Below are 22075 nucleotides of genomic sequence, written 5' to 3' on the forward strand. Positions count from 1 at the left end.
ATATTTAGATATTTCCCGCAGCTTTGTCAGTAACGGCCACGATATCAGAGCAACAGGTGCACCCCTCCACTGCACATTATAAAATTTCTTGCTCGTGAAGGAGTTACAGCGGTGGAAATTTGTCAGAGATTGACTACACTGTTCGGTGATCAAAAATTGTCAAGGACGCGTGTATTTGCCTGGCATAAAAAGTTCAAGGAAGGACGAGAACGTGTGGAAAATAAGCAACACGATCGCCATCCTCGGACCAACATTACAGACGAAAACATTTGTGCGGTTAAAGACATTATTGACAAGGATCGACAAGCAACAGTATCAGAAACTGCAGATCAAGTCAAAATCAGTTATGGGAGCTGTCAAGCTATCATTACAGACGACATAGTTCCGTAAAGTGTATTCCAGATGGGTCCCTTGCCTTTAGACCAAAAATCCGAAGTTGAGACGTTTGGAGGTCTGTCAAAGGCTTACAGCAAGGTTTGCAGAAGAAGGCGATGCATTTGAGTTGGATTGTCACCTGCGGCTAAACATGGGTCTGCACTACACTCCCGAATACAAACAAGCCAGTAAGGAGTGGCTGAGGAAAGGGCAGGCAGCACCAGTGAAAGCCAAGACTCGACTGTCAGCCTGCAAGGTTCTTGCAACCGTTTTTTTTTTTTCGATCAACGAGGCATTTTGTTGATCGATTTTTTTGCATGAGTGACGCACAATCAATGCTGTTTACTACTGCAAGCTGTTGAACGTGGCAAGGGTTGCATATCGCAGCAAAAGACGAGATCAGCTGACTCAACAGGTCATCCTCCTCCACGACAATGCGCAGCCCTATACTGCAACTCTAACTGTCTCCAAGCTACAGGAAATGCACTGGACTACACTTGATCATCCTCCTTACAACCCGGACTTATCCCCCTGTGATTTCCATTTATTTGGACTGCTTAAAGAAGCTCTAGGAGGGCAATGATTCGAAGATGACGAGAGTGTGGAAGACTTCATGTGCAATTGGCTGGCGACACCACCCTGTTCTTTTTATGATGAGGGCATCAAAAAGCTGCCCATACGCTGGGACAAATGTGTTTCCAAAGCAGGAAACTATGTGGAAAGATAAACTGTAATTGACTAGTGTTTTTCAATAAATGAATTTAAATAAAAAATAAAATCCCCTTTATATTTGATCCGCCCTCGTAGAATTCGATTACGATGTCTAAGAATCAAGAAAAATATGCAAGAACTTCTCCGAAAAGGAAAATAACATTACCTCCTCCATAAAGATCTTTGTGAACTATGCTAGACAATATTTATTTCCTTTCATTTTTATTTTGCATAGAAAGAGTTAGTTTATTTTTCCATTTCTTTTCATTATTCTGTAAGGAATGGCTAAAGAGTCAAGTGTAGGAACTGTGGGTGTGGCCAGGCATTAAGGAGTATGAGGGAGGAGTTGGAGAGTTTGAGGGGGATAATTAGGATTCTCTCAGAGGGGAGGAAGGAAAGTACAGGATACAGGCGGTATAAAAGAGGGATGGGAAGAAAGGGGGGAATTGCGGAGGACAGACGCTCTCATGTTTTAAGGGGAAGGAGAATGCAGGCTAAGGGCTCTATTCAGGTCACAATTCAGGACAAATGTCTGAGAAATCAGTACGTCATGACAGGTAGAACAGAGGGGAAAATGAGGAACAGGGAACTGTTGTTGAGAAGTGTGGAAGTAGGAGGAAAGGAAAAGGTAGGAAAGGGACATGTAGAACAGAGGATAGGAAAAGACAGGTAGAACAGGGTCATGGGAGAGAGAGAAGGGAGGAGGAAGTAGTTTCTGCAACAGTGAAGAAAGATAGGGCTGATAGGGAGGGGAGGGGATCAAATTAGTTGGGTAGGGTTGAGGCTCTGGTCAAGGAGGATTCCATTGTTAGACATGTGGGGAAAGTGTGTGTGGAGGAAATGGAACCAGAGTAGAGTGTTATTCAAGAATTAAGGCAGATGTTGAGGAAATTAGAAGAGAAGGAGGAGGGAAAGGAAAAGGTGGTAGTATTTCACGTCGGTACCAACAACATAAGGCAAGCAGGTGTAAGTACCAACATAGTTGGGGATGTGTGGTATCTGGTAAATGTGGCATGGGTGAAGTTTAAGGACATGTTATGAATCTCATTTTTGGTCCGCATTGAAAATTTATAGTTCAAAAACAATAAAGGCGATCTTTATTCCACCTATTCAGTACATTAATTTCTACTTATAGTGGTTACTTAAACATATTATCAGTTAAATGGGACATGTTTCGCCCTCAATTTAGGGCATCTTCAGCCTAGAAACATTCTTCAAGAGTACACCTTATATCAATATCGAAGTTAAAAGTTTAGCCTGTTACTAAAATTCAGTATATAAAAATGTGAGAAATGATACATTATACAAATGTGGTGATGGAAACACTGTCAAATAATTAAACCATAAAAATATTTTGTCAGAAACCAAAACTTATTCTGTTACAAATTTCTAATTAAAACGGTTCATTAAAATAAAATTATTAGTGGAAAAACAGTGTAGCAATGATATAATGCCAACGACATGAGGGCGTGAAAAACAAGCACTAAAATGAATGTCATAGATACAACATCTTCAAGGCCGCTGATGAAATCATGAGCATAATGTGAAACTGAAGCATCAGTTGAATTATTGCAGAAGGGCCCTTTAACACCGGTAGGCAATAATATTGACTGAGACCATGTCAGGAAATGTCAGTAGATATTGGAAACTGTTCTATGTTTGTTGAAAGCTGTTATTTGCTATCTACTGTTGCATTGGTAGCCGCCCTTCTGTTGGCCCTGAGTCTTGTGACTACCGACCCGGACGTGGATCAAACCCGGGACCCTCTGAACCGTAGGCCAGTACGCTGACCATTCAGCCAACGAGTAGGACAAAACAAGAAGTGGAGAGCACGAAGAATGCAATATTCCACTGGGTTTCTTTTACTGGCATTTTATATGAATTGTGCACAGTATGCAAGCCACAAGGTCCAATGTTCACCAAAATAGGAGCATCTGGATCATCATTTAATAAATTACCGATATCCAGAAGGAACTTTTTATTAACATTTGGACCATCCATTGAAATTTGTAAGAGTTTTTTCGATTGAGTCCTTGTAGTGCTTGCAAAAAAAAAAATTTAACAAATCCTAGGTAGAGTGACCAAGAAACACGGAATCAAAATAAGAAGTGCATACCGGTACCTCATTAGTATCAGAATCGAAACAATTAACTACAAAATCCATTTGGCCGATCTGAGAAACATTATTCAGTGACTCGTTAGAGCCAATGGTGAAATGTGTGCACTTACTACACATCTCAAGAACTTGTTCATGAAAATAGGGAGCCAAACCATGAGTGATTGTATATGCAACTTTCGTTCTGTGCAGTTGAACTTTCGAAGCGATTTCAGAGTCTGGAAACATTACTGGAACAAACGAACACTAGTTTCACTGGCAGTGTTGCATGACAGTATGCATGCACCATATAATCTCAGCTTTGGTTACTTGCTCTCTTGAAAGATAATTCTGTAGACATCTCGTCTCTGGTGAACGTTCTTTAATGGGCTCTATGCCTTTTTAGCCAAATTCACTGTAAAATTATATGTATATAAAATTTCTCCCATTTATACTCCGCATGGCTTTAGTTCTAAATTGACGTTTCGCAAAACAAATGAGTGTCGCCTTACCCCTACTGCTACGATAACAGGTGATGCAATATGACCGCGGTAAACAGCCCTCTTAAAATGTAATACTGTACTCGGGAAAAAGCTAATGAATCAGGACTGAAAACAAATTCACAGAAACTACACTTACTAACATCATCCGACACTAAAAAAGAGAATATGGAAATAACACATCACTCACCGCTAGTAGCTGGTATAGGAAGGTGGTTATGGCCTACAAAGGGAACACTCCACTGATCTCACATTCACTTTCACTTTCTTGCCACTTGTCTTTTCCGAAATACACTGAGAAGTGCTAAACATGCAAGAACTACCTACACTAGGGCCCACGAGAGTTGAAGTCTGACGTTTAGCGCCACCGGCGAGAAAAAGTTGACTAACGCTGCTCGAAAATGGCCTGTTGCTATAGCAACGATAACAGAGTTGCAACATTTTAGGACGCTATAATCACGTGGATTGGCTTGCTCTCAGTCACTTTCGTCGTTCATATTCTGACTGATTTATTTTCTCGATGAAGTATCGTCTTCCTATTGTGTTTATTATACCGTAGTTTATTCCTGAATTGTACAGGTACCGTTAACAGTCCGAGTTAAATAATAAAAAACTATCAATGTGGGTAGTGTTGTTCTATTCTGTGATTAACATGTGCATTTGTTGAGGTTATTGTCAGAAACTGATGATTTTGTTAGTGATTATGAAATCTTTTATATATATCGATAATGTCGTGTTCTGTCTTAAATGCTGGAATTATTAACACTAGCTTAGGAACCGGTCAAGGGAAAATGAATTGTATTAGGCCTAGGCCTACATGTTTTATTAAACACTCAGCCTGTCTGAAAGGGCGGTAGGCTGCAAATGGAGGTACGGTAACTATGACAACGCAGCGTACTTCGTAGTTACAGCTTTCGCCGCTCACCTGTCACACTTCAACTCTCTTGGGCCCTACTATACACTAACCAAAAAACGAAACTACAGCTATTTTTATACACAGAACTATTGAACCTCTATTGTACTAACGTATGCTATGCTATACTGTACTATACGGTACTAGAGAGATAAAGACTAATGTGAAAAACTCTTAATTACTGAAGAAAAATGCAAAAGATAGCGAACCGTACCGAATACCATACACGCTGAGCGTGATACTGTAGGTTAACCCTGAGTGAATGTAAATATTACGAGTTGGCAACTAGGTTTCGAGATTGCACTCTGCCGATATAAGTAGATATGAATGGCAGCTTGGGATGGGTTGGATGCCTATGTTTCAGCGCACAACAGACAGAGCCAAAATCGGCCAGAACGTCAATTTAGAAGTAAAGCAGCGTGGAGTAGCCTATAAGTATATCAATACCACTGAAAGCCCATTATTGTCTATACAATTTCTAAGATTCGCAATTGAACAGATTTTTCAATTTCATGGAAAAAACTTAGCTCTTAATGGTCCATTAAATCAAGATTTAAATGTATATACAGGAAATGTTACTTACTCTCCGGGTGTCCAAGCACTGGGCACAGTATCTTCATCATGAATAGCATCGTGAACAGCATCGTGAATATCCAAAACAGAGTTGCCAAAATTGTAGTCATCTACTGGAAAGAAAGGAGTGAAATTGTGATACTTAGATACAGGGTAAGGATCGAAAATACTTAAAACTAAGTTCCTAATGCAAACGGAAAAGCAGTTTTACCAACAGTACAGAATAATCAGGCAGATAACAAGATATCTAAAGCAAAATTAGTCTAATACATCTGTTTTATTAAAAACAACAAACATCATTATAAATACTAATTTTATACAGAATTCTCTCCCCCCCCCCGTTCGTGTGGAGTTGACATTTCTGACAAGCCATTTCCCTCGGTCCCAAATAAATGACATTTTCTGTTAACTACTTCTCTCCAAGATGTTCCTGCATACAATATTCATCTCTCTCCCTCCGACCTTCCACCTCCGTGTCGAGTATTCTCCTTCCCACATAGTTTTCATCCCTGTGCTTACTGAGGCCATACCAGAGCAATTGTATTTCTTGGACTTTTCTTGCAGAGGGTCTTTTCTTGCAACACCACACATCTATTTCACCCTCTCCATTTCGGCTACTTCCAGCTGCTTACATCGTGACTGCACTTTTGACCAAGTTTCTCCACCACACAGCATTGCAGGTCTCTCCACACATTTATAAGCTTTCCCCTTTGTTTCAATATTCAGTCTCCTGTCACAGAGGACATCAGGCAACTCCTTTCCAGTTAGACCAGACAGCCTTAATTTGGCAGGTAATTTCTAGACCACCATTGGCAGACATAGTGGATCCAAAGTTTCATTCCCAGTTCCTCGCAGGCACATGTATTCAGTCTTGAAAATAAAAATCCACAGCCTGTTTCCAGTCATTCGACCGGGTCAGGATTGGAATGAAGGAAGCCCCATCTAGCGGTGAGGATAGCCTGTCGCACTCCCCTAGGGCAATGACTAATGAATGACAGATGAAATGAAATGATAGTGGAGAGTGTTGCTGGAATGAATGAAGACTGGGAAAATTGGAGTATCTGGAGTAAAACCTGTCCCACCACCACTTTGTCCAGCACAAATCTCACATGGAGTGACCAGGATTTGAACCACGGAACCCAGCGGTGAGAGGCCGGCGCACTGCCGCCTGAGCCATGGAGGCTCCACATATTATTAATTAATTTCTTATTCTTCTAGAGCTCTTCTCCAGCAATCTAGTTGTGTTCAAACTGTTCTCCATTTGTGCTGTACAGTACAATATCATCTGCAAATAGCATACATCAAGGAACTGGTTCTCTTAGATTTTCAGAGAGAACACCCAATACAGTGACAGTATTACATATATATATTTATATTATTATTATTATTATTATTATTATTATTATTATTATTATTATTATTATTATTATTATTATTATTATTACCAATGACAACAGATGCATTGTGGAAATAAAAAGAAGAATTTCTTGTGTAAGTTTTTATCAAAACATTCATTTGAGAAGCAGTGGAAATGTGGCTATGGAGGAAGATGACAAGAACTAGCTGGATAGAGAAGAAAACTAATGAAGCAGTGCTTAAAAAAATGAACACCCAGAGATGTTTAATAACAACGATAAAAAGGAGAAAAGCGTCAGTTTTTTGTCACATTCTCCGGCATAATGACTTCATAAAGAACTTGTTCGAAGGTAAGGTGATGGGAAAGAAAGGCAGAGGAAAACCACAGAAGAAGATCGTTGAAGAGGTAGTTGAGATGATTGATGGCAAGGTTATGGAGAGATGAAAAGGATCGCAGAGAGAAGAGATCAATGGTTGCAGTGACAAGACAAAGCCTTTTAGATAATGATGATGATGATGATTATGTCTTTCAGCATTCAGTATGCAAGGCTCTGTGAATTAACTATGTGTCTCCACAATTCTCTTAACTGAACCTGGTTCTATGGCTTCATCTAGTTCCACATCTCTTATTATAAAATTGTTAAAAATGTTGCTTTGTTCTCCTGCTTCTCCTACCCTCCATGACAGTCCATTATTCTCCTAGGCACCCTCTCCTCCTCCATTCACCTCGCAACACCCTACCACCGAAGCCAGTTTATACACCCAACAAGTTTATTCCTAACTTACTCCAGATCCATGGTTAAATAGTTAGCATGCTGGCCTTTGGTCACAGGGGTCCTGAGTTTGATTCCTGGCGGGGTCGGGAATTTTAACCATAATTGGTTAATTTTTCTGACACAGGGGCTGGGTGTACATATCGTCTTCATCATCATTTCATTCTTATCATGACGCACAGGTTGCCTCCGGTCGTCAAATCAAAAGACCTCCAACTGGCGAGCCGAAGTTGTCATCGGACACTTCCGGCAGTAAAAGCCACATGTCACTTCATTTCTATATCTCCTCGTAATGATCCATACATAATTATTATAAACACAAACATGAAATATTATAGCCTTGTCTAACTCCTGTGACAATACAGTGAAACATGCTAGTGCATTCCTCATTAACACGTTTTCCCACTTACATGTTGTAAATTCGAAGTTCTGATTCTCATCCTATTAAATCTGTATTAAGAAATACCTCACTTATTGTGTCACGAATTTTCGCTATCACCGCTTAGTACAATCACATTTTTCCTAGACCTGAAAAATGTTACTGTATTTGTCAGCCTTTCCGAAAGAAATGTGATTTCCAACTTGCGTAAGAGCCATCACCACAGTTGCTTGATTACAAGAAAAGGGCTTCCTGAACTTCGAAGGAAAAGTTGCACTTTTGGGGAGCGAGCCGTTAGCCTTAGGAATGTTCAGTTTTGCTTGCCGGTTAACACCGAGATCGATGAAAAGCAGAGCGAGCCTGTTTGTGCTTGTATTATGCATTCCATTCAGAAGACAGAAACATATTTGGTGTTGAGTGGTACAGTGAACTGTAGCTAATATTTGTCGCATGATACGGTAGCCTATATCTGAATTAGGAACATAATCGTGTGAAATTGACTAGCGTGGTGCATATTTGTCTTGAGATAGCCTAATTATGGACATGGAAAATGTTGTAATATTTCTTAATAATGAAGACAAAATTAAAATCTGTCAGAAAGTGGACTGGCATAAGCGCGCAGAGGTCATGAAAGTTGAAACTCGCACCATCAAGTTTCGACTCGATCACTCAAGTTTTTTTTTTTTTTCTTTTTCCTAGTGGCTTTACGTCGCACCGATACAGATAGGTCTTATGGCGATGATGGGATAGGAAAGGCCTAGGAGTTGGAAGGAAGCGGTCGTGGCCTTAATTAAGGTACAGCCCCAGTGATCACTCAAGTTGGAGTTTTGTTCAATTAAAAATGGCGACCAAAGTCATTCCTTGCAGTTGCATATGTTTGAATGTAACCTCCGAGAAATTTCGAAGAAGAACAAGAGTGTAACCTCCAATTCATCATCTAAGATTGTGACCAGAAAATAATGTTTAACAACCCACTGCTTCGAAATAAAATTCTCCTACTAACAAAAGAGTGTGATTTGCAATAATACTTCGATATTTTTTTTGGCCCCTGTGCACATGTTTTTATATTTGTTGTCTGGTGTTTTTCACATCTTTCAGTTGTTGGAAAAAATCGTACTGTTTCCAAATATCCCTGTTGGATACTTTTAATTCGTATATTCATTAGTATGTTTTCTCTCGCATAACACATTCTTTTTCCCTCGTCCCCTGCAGAAAAGTTTCACTATCTTTAAAAAAAGTAAAAAAAAATTAAAAAACAAAAGAGTACTTAAAATTAAACTTAAAAACTGTTCGTAATACCATATACATACAATATATTAATTAAACACCCCTAAAGAAACTAACTTTGAGACCACTTTGCACTTTGGATTGACAAGTGAAATGTAAGAAAAATCATATATATATATATACCAGTACATATATTTCTTTACAATTTGATTCAAGTCGCACCGACATATATAGGTCTATGGTGACAATGGGATAGGAAAGGGCAAGGAAGGGGAAGGAAGCAGCCACGACCTTAATTAAGATACAGCCCCAGCATTGGCGTGGTGTGAAAAAGGGAAACCACAAAACTATCTTCAAGGCTGCGAACAGTGGAGTTCGAACCCACTATATCCCAAATGCAAGCTCACAGCTGCACAACCCTAACCGCACGGCCAACTCTCTCTGTAAAACATTTTTACTAGAACTACCAGCTATCTGGCTGTACTAGTGAATTTGGGTTGTACCACTGAATTCAGCAATGAGAGATAAATACAGGGACAATTAATTTACAAATTCCTTTAGTTCAAGAAAAAAGTAATTATACCTAACTTGCAAGAATATGTGAGAAATGCAATTATCTTAAAAAATATTCACCAAACCTTAAATTATTCACTTGCATTTCCAAAATAGCAAAATCCTAATTACTACATAAACTTACTTTATTACACCACATATATTTTAATTTTTTCTCTCAAGTATCTCTGCATTTTTATGTACGTAGGCAAGTCAATAAGTATCAGCAATTTTGCTTTAATTGTCTTTAGGTTGGCTCTATGGTACTGTGCGCTCACCAGCCGCTAGATGGCACTGTTGTCTACGTCTGTGGTGGGTTTCAGCGTTATCAGATCAGTACAGCTTGCGCTGTTGCAATGTAAAGATTGCTGGGCCACTTTCTGTTTGCACCAAGAAAGAACAGCGTTCCGTAATCCATTTTTGTGGTCTGAGGGTGTACCAGGAGCGGTAATTCATAGAAGACTTTCAGCACAATACGGGGACAATGCTTTGCCACACAGAAGTGTTTGTTTACCAGTAGATTGAATAGTTCGAATGGGGTTGCACGAGCGTGAAGGATGAAGAATGATCCGGGCGTCCATCTGCAGCAGTAACCGATGCCAATATTGAACAAGAGCGTGATATGATCCTGAATAACAGACGAGTGACTGTTGATGACATGGCAAACCATATGCACATTAGCCATGGTTCTGCATATGAAATCATGCATAACAGGCTTAACGTTCACAAAGTCTGTTCGAGATGAGTTCCAAAACAACTCAAGTAAAGAGCAGAAGCGCAATCGTGTGAGAATCTGTCAACACCTACTGGACCGTCATGCTAACAAAGAATTCATCACTTCGAACCAGAGAGCAAACGTCAGAGCATGGAATGGAAGCATCCTGAATCCCTACTGAAATTCAAGTTAACCCTCTGCAGGAAAAGTGATGCTCACAGTGTTTTGGGACTCTCAAGCGCCAATCCTGGAACATTACCAGGAAAAGGGGGAAACTGTAAACAGTGAACATTAGTGATATGTTGGTAAACAAGCTGAAACCTACAATTTGCAACAAACGCAGAGGTTTATTGTTGGAAGGGGCTCTTTGGTTGCATTACAATGCGCGTCCACATACCGCCGGCCATACTGCTCTCACTCTTCAGATGCTGTGTTTCGAGGTGTTGGAGCATCCTGCGTACAGTCCCGATCTCACCCCGTCAGATTACAATCTCTTTGGTCCACTTAAAAATACTCTAAGAGGCCATCGATTCAGCTCCGATCAACAGGTGAAGGAAGCGGTGCATATGTGGCTTGATGTGGAACAAAAAATCCTTTTTTGCAGAGGGTATCCAGAAAGCTTGTAAAACGATGGACCACGAGCATTAAAAACTGGGTTACTATGAAAAAAAAACCAATATAAATAAAGTGTGTACTCTTTTTGTATTGAATTATAAGAATTGATTGCAGATACTTATTGACTTCCCCTCGTACAGTAGTTTGGATTAGTTGAAAACTTACTCATAACGATTGCTAAGATCGTCAATGAATAGCAGCTGAAAGGTTAAAAAAGCAGAAAACAAATTTCCTGGCAAGAAAAAAAATGAAAATAAAAAGATCAATAAACTGGCAGGAATCAGACTCTGCCCAAGCAAATGTTATGCAACTGTTAATAGTTTGGTAAGTGTATTTACTATTGCGCTCTGTGACTAGCAGTAGACTGCCAGTAAATACAAGTTATATAGCCAGTTTTGAAGATAATGTAATTGTCCATGTGCAAGAAAATAGGAAGCGAGCTACGGAGAGAGAATTTAGTGTTTCAGAAGCATATATTTCATACTGGCGAAAACTAAAAGAGTTCTTAATAGCCGCAAAAAGTTCTCACTATGCATTCTGGAAAATGAAAATTTGAACATTTCCACAGAACGCCTGTTTTGCCGACTAGATTGCTGCCACTACTGGTGACACCACAACAACGGAATCTGACCGGAGATTGACCTTAGGTTTTATTGTCATCACCAGAGTTCATATAATCCATTTATATTACAGAAATGGGGTGTCTATGATCTCTTATACACTAGAACAGTAGTTCTTTCTTCGCTATTTTCTGTATGTATATATATATACAATGTAGCAAGAAAGGTGTCAATCTCCTCAATTTTTAGAGACCAATTGTCTCTTTACAATGGTGAAAAATGAGAGTATCCTCCTATTCAATACATCATATATTCCGTCATTAGACGGAGCAAACAAATTCAAACATGTTTCGGCTCGCTTGAGCCATCTTCAGTGAAAAAAATTACGGGGGTTGGAATAACTTACATAATATAAGTTGAAAAAATGCTGAAAAACATATGAAAGAGCAAATGAAAAAACAAACAAAAGAGAGCCTAGATGGAAACAAAATTAGCACAAATATACAATATTTACATCAATATGCAGAGTAAAAAACAACTTATTGTGACAAAATTCAGTGTAAGAAATATACGTACCTTGAAATAAAGTGCATTGTTATTATAACGTATAACCCAACTAGTTTTATTTTTCTCGCAAAATTTACAAGACTTTTTTAAAAAATGCAAAAAATACAGCATAAAAAAAAAACAAGTGAACGGAGGGATGTAATAAAAATGCTTACCTTCATTTTCTTCCTCTTCATGTTCCTCATCTTCGTCATACCTGAAATGAGAAAATGGGATGTTTAACAACAAGAATTCTAATTGTTAAATTCCTAAATTAATCCTTTTAATGCAAAGTCCATTTACCTAAAAATGCAATGTTGGATTAAAGTTTATAACAGCTTAGCTATTTAAGTTAGCCACTTGATTCCTTTTTTTTGACAGCTGCCCAACGTTTCTTTCTCTCTTTTAGTGTTCAAGAAACCTGAATGTAATCAATGACAAATACATAAAATATCCTTTTCTCTATTCCTTTGATATTTTCTCTTATGTCATACACGGAGGGACAGGAACATTAACCCATTCTGCTCTGGGCCTGAATATCCCTAAAAAAAAACTTTCTGGACTGGGAATTTCTAAGGATTTGAAAAAGATTATATCTCTGTACCTATAGGAGATATTTTGCACAATTCTTTTTTCTTTGTGCTTGTTTGAACATCTAGTTTTAAAAAATGTTGTTTGTTTCACATCAGCTATCACTGAAGATTATTAAGTACAGTTTTCTGAAATACTGTTATATTTTCCCTAGACTGATCATGTAAAATGTGCATTGCAATTACAAAACAACAATAATAATGAAAATTATATAAAATAGTAACTGTTCAATAATAATAATAATAATAATAATAATAATAATAATAATAATAATAACAGTAATAAGAACAGCGGAAATGGGAGCTCTTATGAAATTTTATTTATATATTTTTATGTGACGAAACTGGCTTGGAAGGTGATGTTAGCGAAGATGATATTGAAGGCATGTAATTGTAATTTTATTCACAAATGGAAATATTGACATCCAAATAGGAATTTGAAACAACATTTGGTATTTCATTATTATTGGAATTCATTTTACAGTTTACCGCATGTTCCTGCGCGTTTCATAACTGCCCGAATACGTAAGAATATCTACATACTGGTCAAGTTTTCTGTTTTATAGATGTGAGGGATTACGATTACATAAAATATCTAAAATATAACTTATCAAGCACTTGCTTGCCGCAAAACGCCATGTTTTAGAGCACATTCAGTGACAACACCTACTAATGCACACTCGTCAATTAGATTGTTAATTGTAAGACTTAGACAATACTGCCATCTGTTGAAATACTCGCATAAGTAACGCATGAAGAAGCACGATATAGTCGGCAGAATGTGTGCATAGCTCGTTCTCGATTTGCAGCGAATTGTCAAACCTTACTACGGGCTATGCTCGCAGAGCGGTGTGAACGTAATTTTGCCCGCTGTAAGCTATGCTCACAGTTAGAGCAGAAAGAGTTAAAAGGAACACAAAACAGGATAAACACAATAACAGGTCAGTATGTGAAGAAGAGGCGAACAAAAGAGGAGACAAGGACAAACCTGAAAACAGAACGGATGGTGTAGGCTGTAGTACCAGGTGGGAAAAATAAGACTGGCCAAGAAAATATTTATATGACTGACACGGAATTGATCCTTATTAATGAACAGGAGAACAGCTCATCACAGGAAATGCTGGAAACAGAGATTTTGATGCACCAATCGGTTGCTGTAACATGTTGCAGGTCTATACCTTCGAACACCGAAAAACGTTGCTCGAGTGAAGGAAAGCCTAGAACGAATCTTCACGTGTTGAGCTCTGTTGGTGGTTTCTGAGTGAAGTGGAGTCAGGACTCAAATAGTTTTGTTTGAATGTTACAGCCAATGCTCGTAATCACTGCAATTGAGGTTTAGAAAGATAGTGATTTCTGGCGAAGAGCGTGCTTTATGTGTGATGGAATTCTCTAGCCAGTACTCGTAGTTCCTGCGTTTTGTAAATGTGGCAAGTTCTGGCAAATTTTCTGAACACTACCTCAATGCTGGATCACTCGAGCAGGGAATGATGATAAATGTTATGACCACTGGCCTCCCGGATCTACTCTAACTCCCCACAACTTCTTCTTATGAGGACACATCGAAGATTGTGTTTAGTGCGACCTTTAGCTCCAAATGTCGAAGAACTCAAGCGCAGGATTACAGTTTTAACCACTGTATCTGCAGATATGATCCAAAGAATATGACAAGAATTTGGTTACCGTGTAGACATACACTGAGTGGTACCCATATCTAGTTTTTGTGAAATCACACTGAAAACAGAACCATTTTTTGAGTTCCTTCTTAATAACTTACTTGAGCGATACAGACATTGTTGATGCAGCTGAAAATCTGCCAGTGGTATTGTGTTTTCCTTGCATATTTGTGAAGAAGTTACGAGAAAATTGGTGGAAGAACTAAGAGCCGAGAAAAGGTCTGCATGAGGATCAGCGAAGCAAGGTCGTCAATCAACACGTGACACGTGTGAAGGGCTGAATGGGAAACCACATTTCATTTATTCTAATGAGAAAAGCAACATCCATGACTGCGCAGTGTGTTGAAATAGGAAAATCAAGGGTGAACAATGAGAAACTATATTATCATTTAGACTTTCACAGCCCGTGTAACTATTCATGAAGTATATTTTGGGCTTATACTGTGTAATTAATTATAAACACACTCTAGGCATTTCACAAGGAACCTTGCCTTTCTTCATCAGGAGACAACAGAGAAATGAAACGGCGCATTAAAGGTTGCTAGGAGAAAGCAACAAGGAACTTAAAATGGTGTCCTAAGATGTAAAAGGGATGCCATTTTAGCCCCATGTTAAGAGAGAACAAATGGCAACAGTAAAGCATCATTCTCTAATGGTTCTGCTAATAGGTAGCCATGATTCACTGAGGTTGTAGCTTGTATCGCGGTTGAAATTATCTGCGTGTTTACGTATTTCAACTGCCTCCCTGATAATTCTTGGGCGATATTGCTTTATACGGGCAAGAACATCCACTTCTTGGAACAAGACATCATGACCAAGTGTTAAGGCATGATCAGCAACAGCTGATTTATCAGGTTGGTTGAGTCTGATACACCTATTATGTTCTTTGATGCGAGAACATACCATACTCGAAGTCTGCCCAATACAAACCTTGCCACAAGTGCAGGGAACTCTGTAGATACCAGGTTGTTGCAATTTAGGCAAACTGTCCTTAGTTGGTCGCAGGAGCTCCCTAATCTTAATTGATGTTCCAAAAACATTTCGTACATGGTACCTATGTAAGATTTTAGCAATACGATCTGTTGTGTTATGTATGTAAGGTAGGTAAGCAGTTCCTTTTACATCTTTTTCCTTAACAGACGTCCGGTTACGCGTCGATTTCAGAACCGTTGAGATCAAAGCTCTGCTGTAACCGTTGCTCTCAAAGGTGGTTCTTAAGGTGTTAATTTCCTCTTGTAGCTCGACAAGAGTTTGTAGATCCACAAGAACATACTATTCATGAAGTATATTTAGGGCTTATGCCTTGTAATTAATTATAAACACACTAAGCGTTTCAAAAGGAACCTTGCCTTTCTTCATTTCACAATCTGTCTTTCCTTCTCTTTCCTATCATACTTCTTTCTACCACCTAAAGAAAGAAAAAGAGATTATATACGTAAGCTATGTCTTCGTAATCAGTAGATGCAGCCAACCTATCATAACTTTTTTCTAAGTGGCCAATGAGAAAATTCATTGAAAAGTCCTGATATAGAACATTTATTGTAAGATTATTATAATTATTAATGACATAATTCGCCCAAAGCATCTTCAGAATAAGCTATGTGACCATGGATCACCCTACACTAAGCAGTATTTCAGAAAGCTAAAGAGAACATGGTGATTCTGATCCTACAGTGCTTAAATGCCATTAATGACAATTTCCTTGTACATACCCGTTATACGGGAAACAGGGGTCTCTGAAGGGAACAGCATGTTGTAGTGCGAGGTTTTCCTTCATCCCGACAACCTCAAGTTGGTTGGTAGCTTCTTCTGACATCACTAAAAAACAAACATAAGACACAATAAAGAGACAACTTATAAATGAACAAGGGAGGTTCTGTAAGCAATGTACAAAAGGTAGGCATTAAAAAGTGAAAAAAGGCATGACAAATCAAGGGGTCCTAAAACTCAAGATGGCAACAAACCTGAGGGAAGAATTTCTAAATTCAGACTGTGAAGCAGGACAGCATAAATACTGTCAAATTTCTATAACTATAAGATATTTTTGTTTCCCCACAGTCTTAGATTTTTTTCTATAACTAAGTTCTATTACTCTATGTTTTTGACATCTATAAGGATATTTTGAGCCCAGATATACAATATTTTTCTGTAATTTGAAGTTATGCAGAACATTATGCTTATGTGTACTTTATTATCCCCACATTGCAAGGGTAGGAAGCTGAACTAAAGTATTATATATACGCGGATAATCCCAGCATATTTTTCAAAATTTGGAGGTGTAAAGTTGGGGAATAGGTATATTATTCTCTTTTGCATTCCCTTTCGCTTGTCTACCCATTTTCTCTCATTGCCCCAGCCTTCCACCTTAACAAAGTTTCCCTCACGGAGCGAAAAAGCATACCAATATTGTTATGTGTCAGCCCTTTCGGTACTTTGTGGAAGGTACCAGTAAGTCAGACGATAAGAGAGCTTCCACCCGGCCAGCCAGTCCATGTATTGTTCTCCTCGTCTGGTTTCCCCACAAGTTTCTTAGAGGTGCTACAAGAATGTTCCATCTCTAGCCACAATGCAAATATTCCGATACTCATCACCTGAGCTATAGAAAGGAGGCTACCCACGGACAGTCGGTCAGAGTTGGAGTTAGAATCAGTGTGTTGGGGTGAGGGGCAACAGCAGTGTTCGCCGTCACTAGTGTCCCACCAGTCTGAACAAAGAGCTGTTGTTATAGTAGAGTGGTGCGTCAGTTACTGGATTGAGGACAGCTGTAGTAGTGTTGGTCAGTGTCACACTGGAGTCGGTGTACAGTCGCGTACTGAAGGGAATACTGTGTAGAATGCCTTGGACTCTATGCGGAACAGTGATTTTAATACAAATGGAGCAGTGTTAAACGTTGTCATCGAGTGGAATATTGTAGTGCTGGCTAGGACTGTTAAACTGTTGTCTACCTGACAGCATTAAGTAGCTCAATGTATTTAACTCTCTGAATTACTGAGCTGTCTCTTGAGTCAAACCAAGGAACAGTCATCGTGTGTTGTGTAACCAGTAGTCCTGTCTGTAAGCAGCTGCAGTGCATGATCACTGGACTTGAAGAAGTGAAATTAAGGCAAGTTTGTCAATCAGGATTATAGCAGTCTCGAGCTAGACTCCCAGCAGAAAGTTTATTCAGAGTCCAAATGCATTGCTCAACACCAGATCTTATACTTACCAGGGGCTGAAGCAAGGAGCGGTGAGGAACTGTACGGAGGAGGTGGTGTGTCATCACCCTGCGGACGGCCGAGACAACTGGGCTTGATCCTTGGTACTGATCACAACAGACAAGAAAAAACGAATTATCAGTTTACCAGCAAGGAACAATATTTGAAGCACCCTATTAAATATCAGGCTATTGGAATCACATGCAGTAAAATCTACTTGTTTTCAAAATTAATATGTTGACTGCTTTTTATTCTACTATTAGCCCTCTACAAAACTGTTATATTTATTAGTTTCAAATATGACTGTTTCAAAGGCTTTAAAGTAGCAAATACAACCTTTGTGCTCCATTACACTCAAACAGAAAATCTTGCAAGATACTAACAAGCTGCTGCCATTCTCATCATTCTGTGATAATGCAAGGATGTTTTGGTGACCTTTTGAAGATTTCAGTTTAATTGGTCTATTTTATTAACATAATGGATAATGCTATTTTTCTTAAGTTTGGAACTGATTTACAGAATCAATGCTGCTTTGTCTAAATGTCTTTAATTGATAAAATTTATGCATTCAAGGAAAGGTCATCATAATGATCTCATTTCTAATGAGACTAGCTCTTTGAAAATACTCTCACACTTTAGCAGCAGGGGCGATGTGTTGGTGTCAAATGGTGCAACATTCACACAACTCCAATACTTAGTATTAAAAGGAGCTATCTCAACTAGGAAGAAAACCATTAATGTTCCATACTATTCTCATATACAGTATTAGCTGATTGTTTACAATCAAGAATAGTCAGCATACTCTATTTAGAAAAAATATAGTAAACAAAAATCTACTCCTACTGAAAATTTTGGGTAACTAGAAATTGTTTCTTTTGATATCAATAACCTCATATTGCAACGGAAGATTGTTACATTGTGGTAAATAGATCTTACTGTGTACATTCTTGTGATAGAATTGAGATTCAAACTTGGGCAAACTGGGAGAAAAGGAAACCCATGGCATGTACTACAGTAGGCAGCACATAATTTAGCGGCTGCTTGGGCAGAGGGAGAAACTTCCCGTACAACTGCCACATTCAAACATGAAGTGTCAGAGTTGTGCAAGGAAGTACGCATAATGATGTTGCTTTTTTAAAAACAAGTTTCTTTACTTCGCACCAACATAGATAGGGATGGGAAAGGACTAGGAGTGGGAAGCAAGTGGATGTGGCCTTAATTATGACTACCTAAATGTAATGAGTAATGTAAGGTTTGCAATAGCATTGCTATCACTGCCCTTTACTACACTCTTAGTTGAACGCAACCTCCTCACCACACTGACACTTTTAAATACCATCTAAGAAATACTAAGAATTATTTGCACACACAAAGAAGAACAAGCAATTAACATAATTGATTTTATATGCAAGACAAGAGAATACATTGTCTAAATTTTAGAGCAATGTCTATCCCACATGTATAATATGTATTAAAGTAATGTTTTATCATGTACTAAAAAATGTATACATTTTTAACATTCAAATCTTTTAACTGAACTGGAGACTGACTTCTTCAGTTTGTTTTTATATTTTTACAAGACAATTTAGTTCTTTAGCACTTGTCCTAACATAAAGAATGATATAAATTTAAAAAATTTAAATTATATCAGCTTGAGCTGAAATGTGTAATCTATCATTAGCTAAGAACTTTTTATACTGTGTCCAAAACTTTTAGTTAAGTACAATGTTAACACGTTCGTGGCCGATGACGACACATATGCGTCATGACTCCACTTTCACTCAGTGCCGAAGATGACACACGTGCGTCACATTCCACGCAAAATATTAAAGCTCGTATTTCCACCATTATGTATATAAACAAACAGACCTCTTATCTGTGCACTGTTAAGGTGTTATTAAACATATGCGCCATCCGGGCATCAGATCAATTGTTAGTTACAATCTCTGTAGCCATTAAAATTCGGCATAAATTTCAGCGATGTCAAAAGGGAACAGTGAAGTTTCAGAACCTTCTCACCGGAAGAAGCGGGATGAACAGGTGATTCGCAATTAATGATCACAGTCTGGAAGCTCTCCTGAACGCTAGTGACAGTGACAGCATTAATAGTGACGACAGTGATGACAGTGTGAAAACTGACTGTAGCCACCTGAGTGAGAACTTTAATCATGGATGTGTGTGTCGAGTGTCTACTCCCAATTCTCACATTACAGAAGATGAGGAAGACGTAAGTAGCATCTCATCTCTGATTTTCTTGCCAAGTAACATGGACAATATTTCAGGGGTCATTTCTTGGAGTTCAGATCTGTCCTCAATGAAACAAATAAACTTTATTGGTCGGCCGGGAATGGACGTTCCACTGCCAAGTGACACGAAACCTATTGATTATTTTAGCTTACTTGCAGATGACAACTTGCTGAATAACACTGTAACTGAATGTAACACATTTGCAGAAGAGTTATTTTTGCGAGGAAGTGTCATTGAAAAGTAGCACACTGTATTGACTAGTTACATTGTACAGCTTATGGAGTAATGTAAGTATACATTGTTCAGACAGCAATAATAAGATTCTACTGTATAGTATTTTTGTTTGAAATGTTCAAAAACTTATTTTTCTGTTGTAAATAAGTTCTACAATTGAACAAAACATTATTTTCCTTGTTCCACTTCATTACCAGTCATGTCGCACATGCTGCGTCAAACGGCACCGAAGGCGAAAAGCTCATCGGTAGTGCTGCCGACGCAGCGTGCGTCATGTCTCGTATGCACATAAATAATACTGAAATAATTAAAATAATCTAAACTGCATAAGGACACAGAAATGAACTCCTTTAAACAAAAAAAGTATTACGGTACCACGGTAATGGTTGCCGATATCCGAGCGGCCGCGAACGTGTTAACTGAAACATGTATGATTCTTTTTAACATCGACATAAACATTTGACCCCCCTCATAGAGTTTATTGAATGGGAGGATTGAATAAAGACTCGTACTTTTATAATTGAACCCTGACAGGTGACCTGCACGTCTGTGTGAATGGGACCCAAACTGTGATGAATTCTAATGCTGATACAATACTCTGCTCCTTCCTAATCATCTCTTCTTCATAGCCTTCCAGTAAAGAGAGTAGAAAATTACCGTGACAAACGGGTCTCTGACAGGGAAGTGTACTATCCCAAATACTATTCATCCTAGTCATGGATGAAATTCATAAGAACATTAAACAGAGATTGGGAAGACAGCCAACAAAAGCCATGTTGTTTGCAGATGATATAATGATATGGGGTAAAGATGAAACGGAAGTGCAAAAACAAGTAGATGTATGGAATCAAGAGACAGAAAATTTTGGGATGAAAGTAAGCACAGAAAAAAGTAAAACAATAGTGATGACAAGGGGAAGGAAGGAAGGAAGGAAGGAAGGAAGGAAGGAAGGAAGGAAGGAAGGAAGGAACGGGAAAGATAAAACTGAATGGTAAAATTCTGGAAGTGGTTTCAAGTACTTGGGAAGTGTGATCACAGAAGATGGAAAGATAACCAAGGAAATTGGGAAAAGAATACAAGCAAACAGCTTCTACCAAAGTGTAAGGGGTATTCTGTGGAACCGAGATGTCCCAAAGAAATGTAAGAAAGTATTATATTCAACCTATTAAGAATCCCATACTAACTTATTCAGCTGGATCATGGCCTACAACAAAATGAGAGGAGAAGAATACAGACAGCGGAGATGACATTCCTAAGAGGTATCGAGGGCAAGACCAGAAAGGATAGAATTAGAAATGAAGAGATAAGGAAAAGGACAGGAACCTTGAAACTTCAAGAGAGGATATAAACAACAAAGCTAAAGTGGTATGGGCACATGGTGAGAATGGGAGAAGAGAGAGTGCTGAAAAAAGTTTGTTCAGAGAAGTTAACAGGAAAGAGACCACGAGGAAGACCCCAAAAGAGATGGATTGATTCAGTGTGGGAGTAAATACAGAAGAGAGGAGGTAAACCAGAAGATGAACTTAAAAAGGGAGAAGAGTGGTGGAGAGAGAGGCAGCGATGGAGGTCCTTGATTCACAACCCATCCCGGGAAGCTGAAAATGGGAAATGAAGATGATAATGATGAACAGGGTGGTGTAATTGATCAAACACTAAGGACTGATGTCATCTGGTCCCCAAGCTGTGCTTGAGAGTTTCCTAATTAGGTTTACTCAAGACTGTACTTTCCGGGTAGTGTTGACTATATTTGGGTGGATTTGGAACGAGAGGGCTGTGTCCAGCATAACACCAAGATATTCTGGTATGTATCATAGCGCACAGAGGTCCAAATCTTGGTGCAATTATGTGCCTTGGCAATCCAAGATGTCTATTGCTAAGAGGGAGGCACATTACTTAAAGGTATGCTCATTCCATAACGTCCCTCAACTTCTCAGCAGGAAGAGCGAGCGAGCCTGGCTTAGCCTAGGAGGGAAGTGGATGAGAAAACCGGTGATGGTGCACTAGTTGAGATGCTCTGTCAGTCAGTACAAGGTTCTCGAATCAATCTGTCAATTGGCTTCAGCTAGGCTACAAGAATACATGAAAAACGAAGCTTCAATGGAGCCAGAAATTGAGTCTCTGCTTCAGAATCAATGGCGGCAGTGACAGTGATTATATATTTCATGATTATGCTCAAGCTTCAGATGAAGAAGGAATGAGTGGTATTGAAGGACTGGAACCGGAATCAAAGAACTGACTGGATATTTT

General features: G+C 38.8%; 1 protein-coding gene across 3 annotated transcripts in view; it reads right to left on the minus strand.

Moving 5' to 3' along the window:
- LOC136882304 (uncharacterized) overlaps window positions 1-22075 on the minus strand; it is a 124999-nt gene that overhangs the window by 8435 nt on the left and 94489 nt on the right. For 2 of the 3 annotated variants that reach the window (XM_067154878.2, XM_067154876.2), the window contains exons 7-10: window positions 17359-17454; window positions 15866-15971; window positions 12067-12107; window positions 5178-5280 (exon numbers count right to left, since the gene is read on the minus strand). In XM_067154878.2, coding sequence (XP_067010979.2) covers window positions 5178-5280; window positions 12067-12107; window positions 15866-15971; window positions 17359-17454 — 346 coding nt within the window. The remainder of the gene's footprint in view (window positions 1-5177; window positions 5281-12066; window positions 12108-15865; window positions 15972-17358; window positions 17455-22075) is intronic. The other variant, XM_067154877.2, reaches the window with a different exon arrangement.

This window comes from Anabrus simplex, chromosome 10, assembly GCF_040414725.1.
Source record: "Anabrus simplex isolate iqAnaSimp1 chromosome 10, ASM4041472v1, whole genome shotgun sequence".
Classification (NCBI taxonomy): domain Eukaryota; kingdom Metazoa; phylum Arthropoda; class Insecta; order Orthoptera; family Tettigoniidae; genus Anabrus; species Anabrus simplex.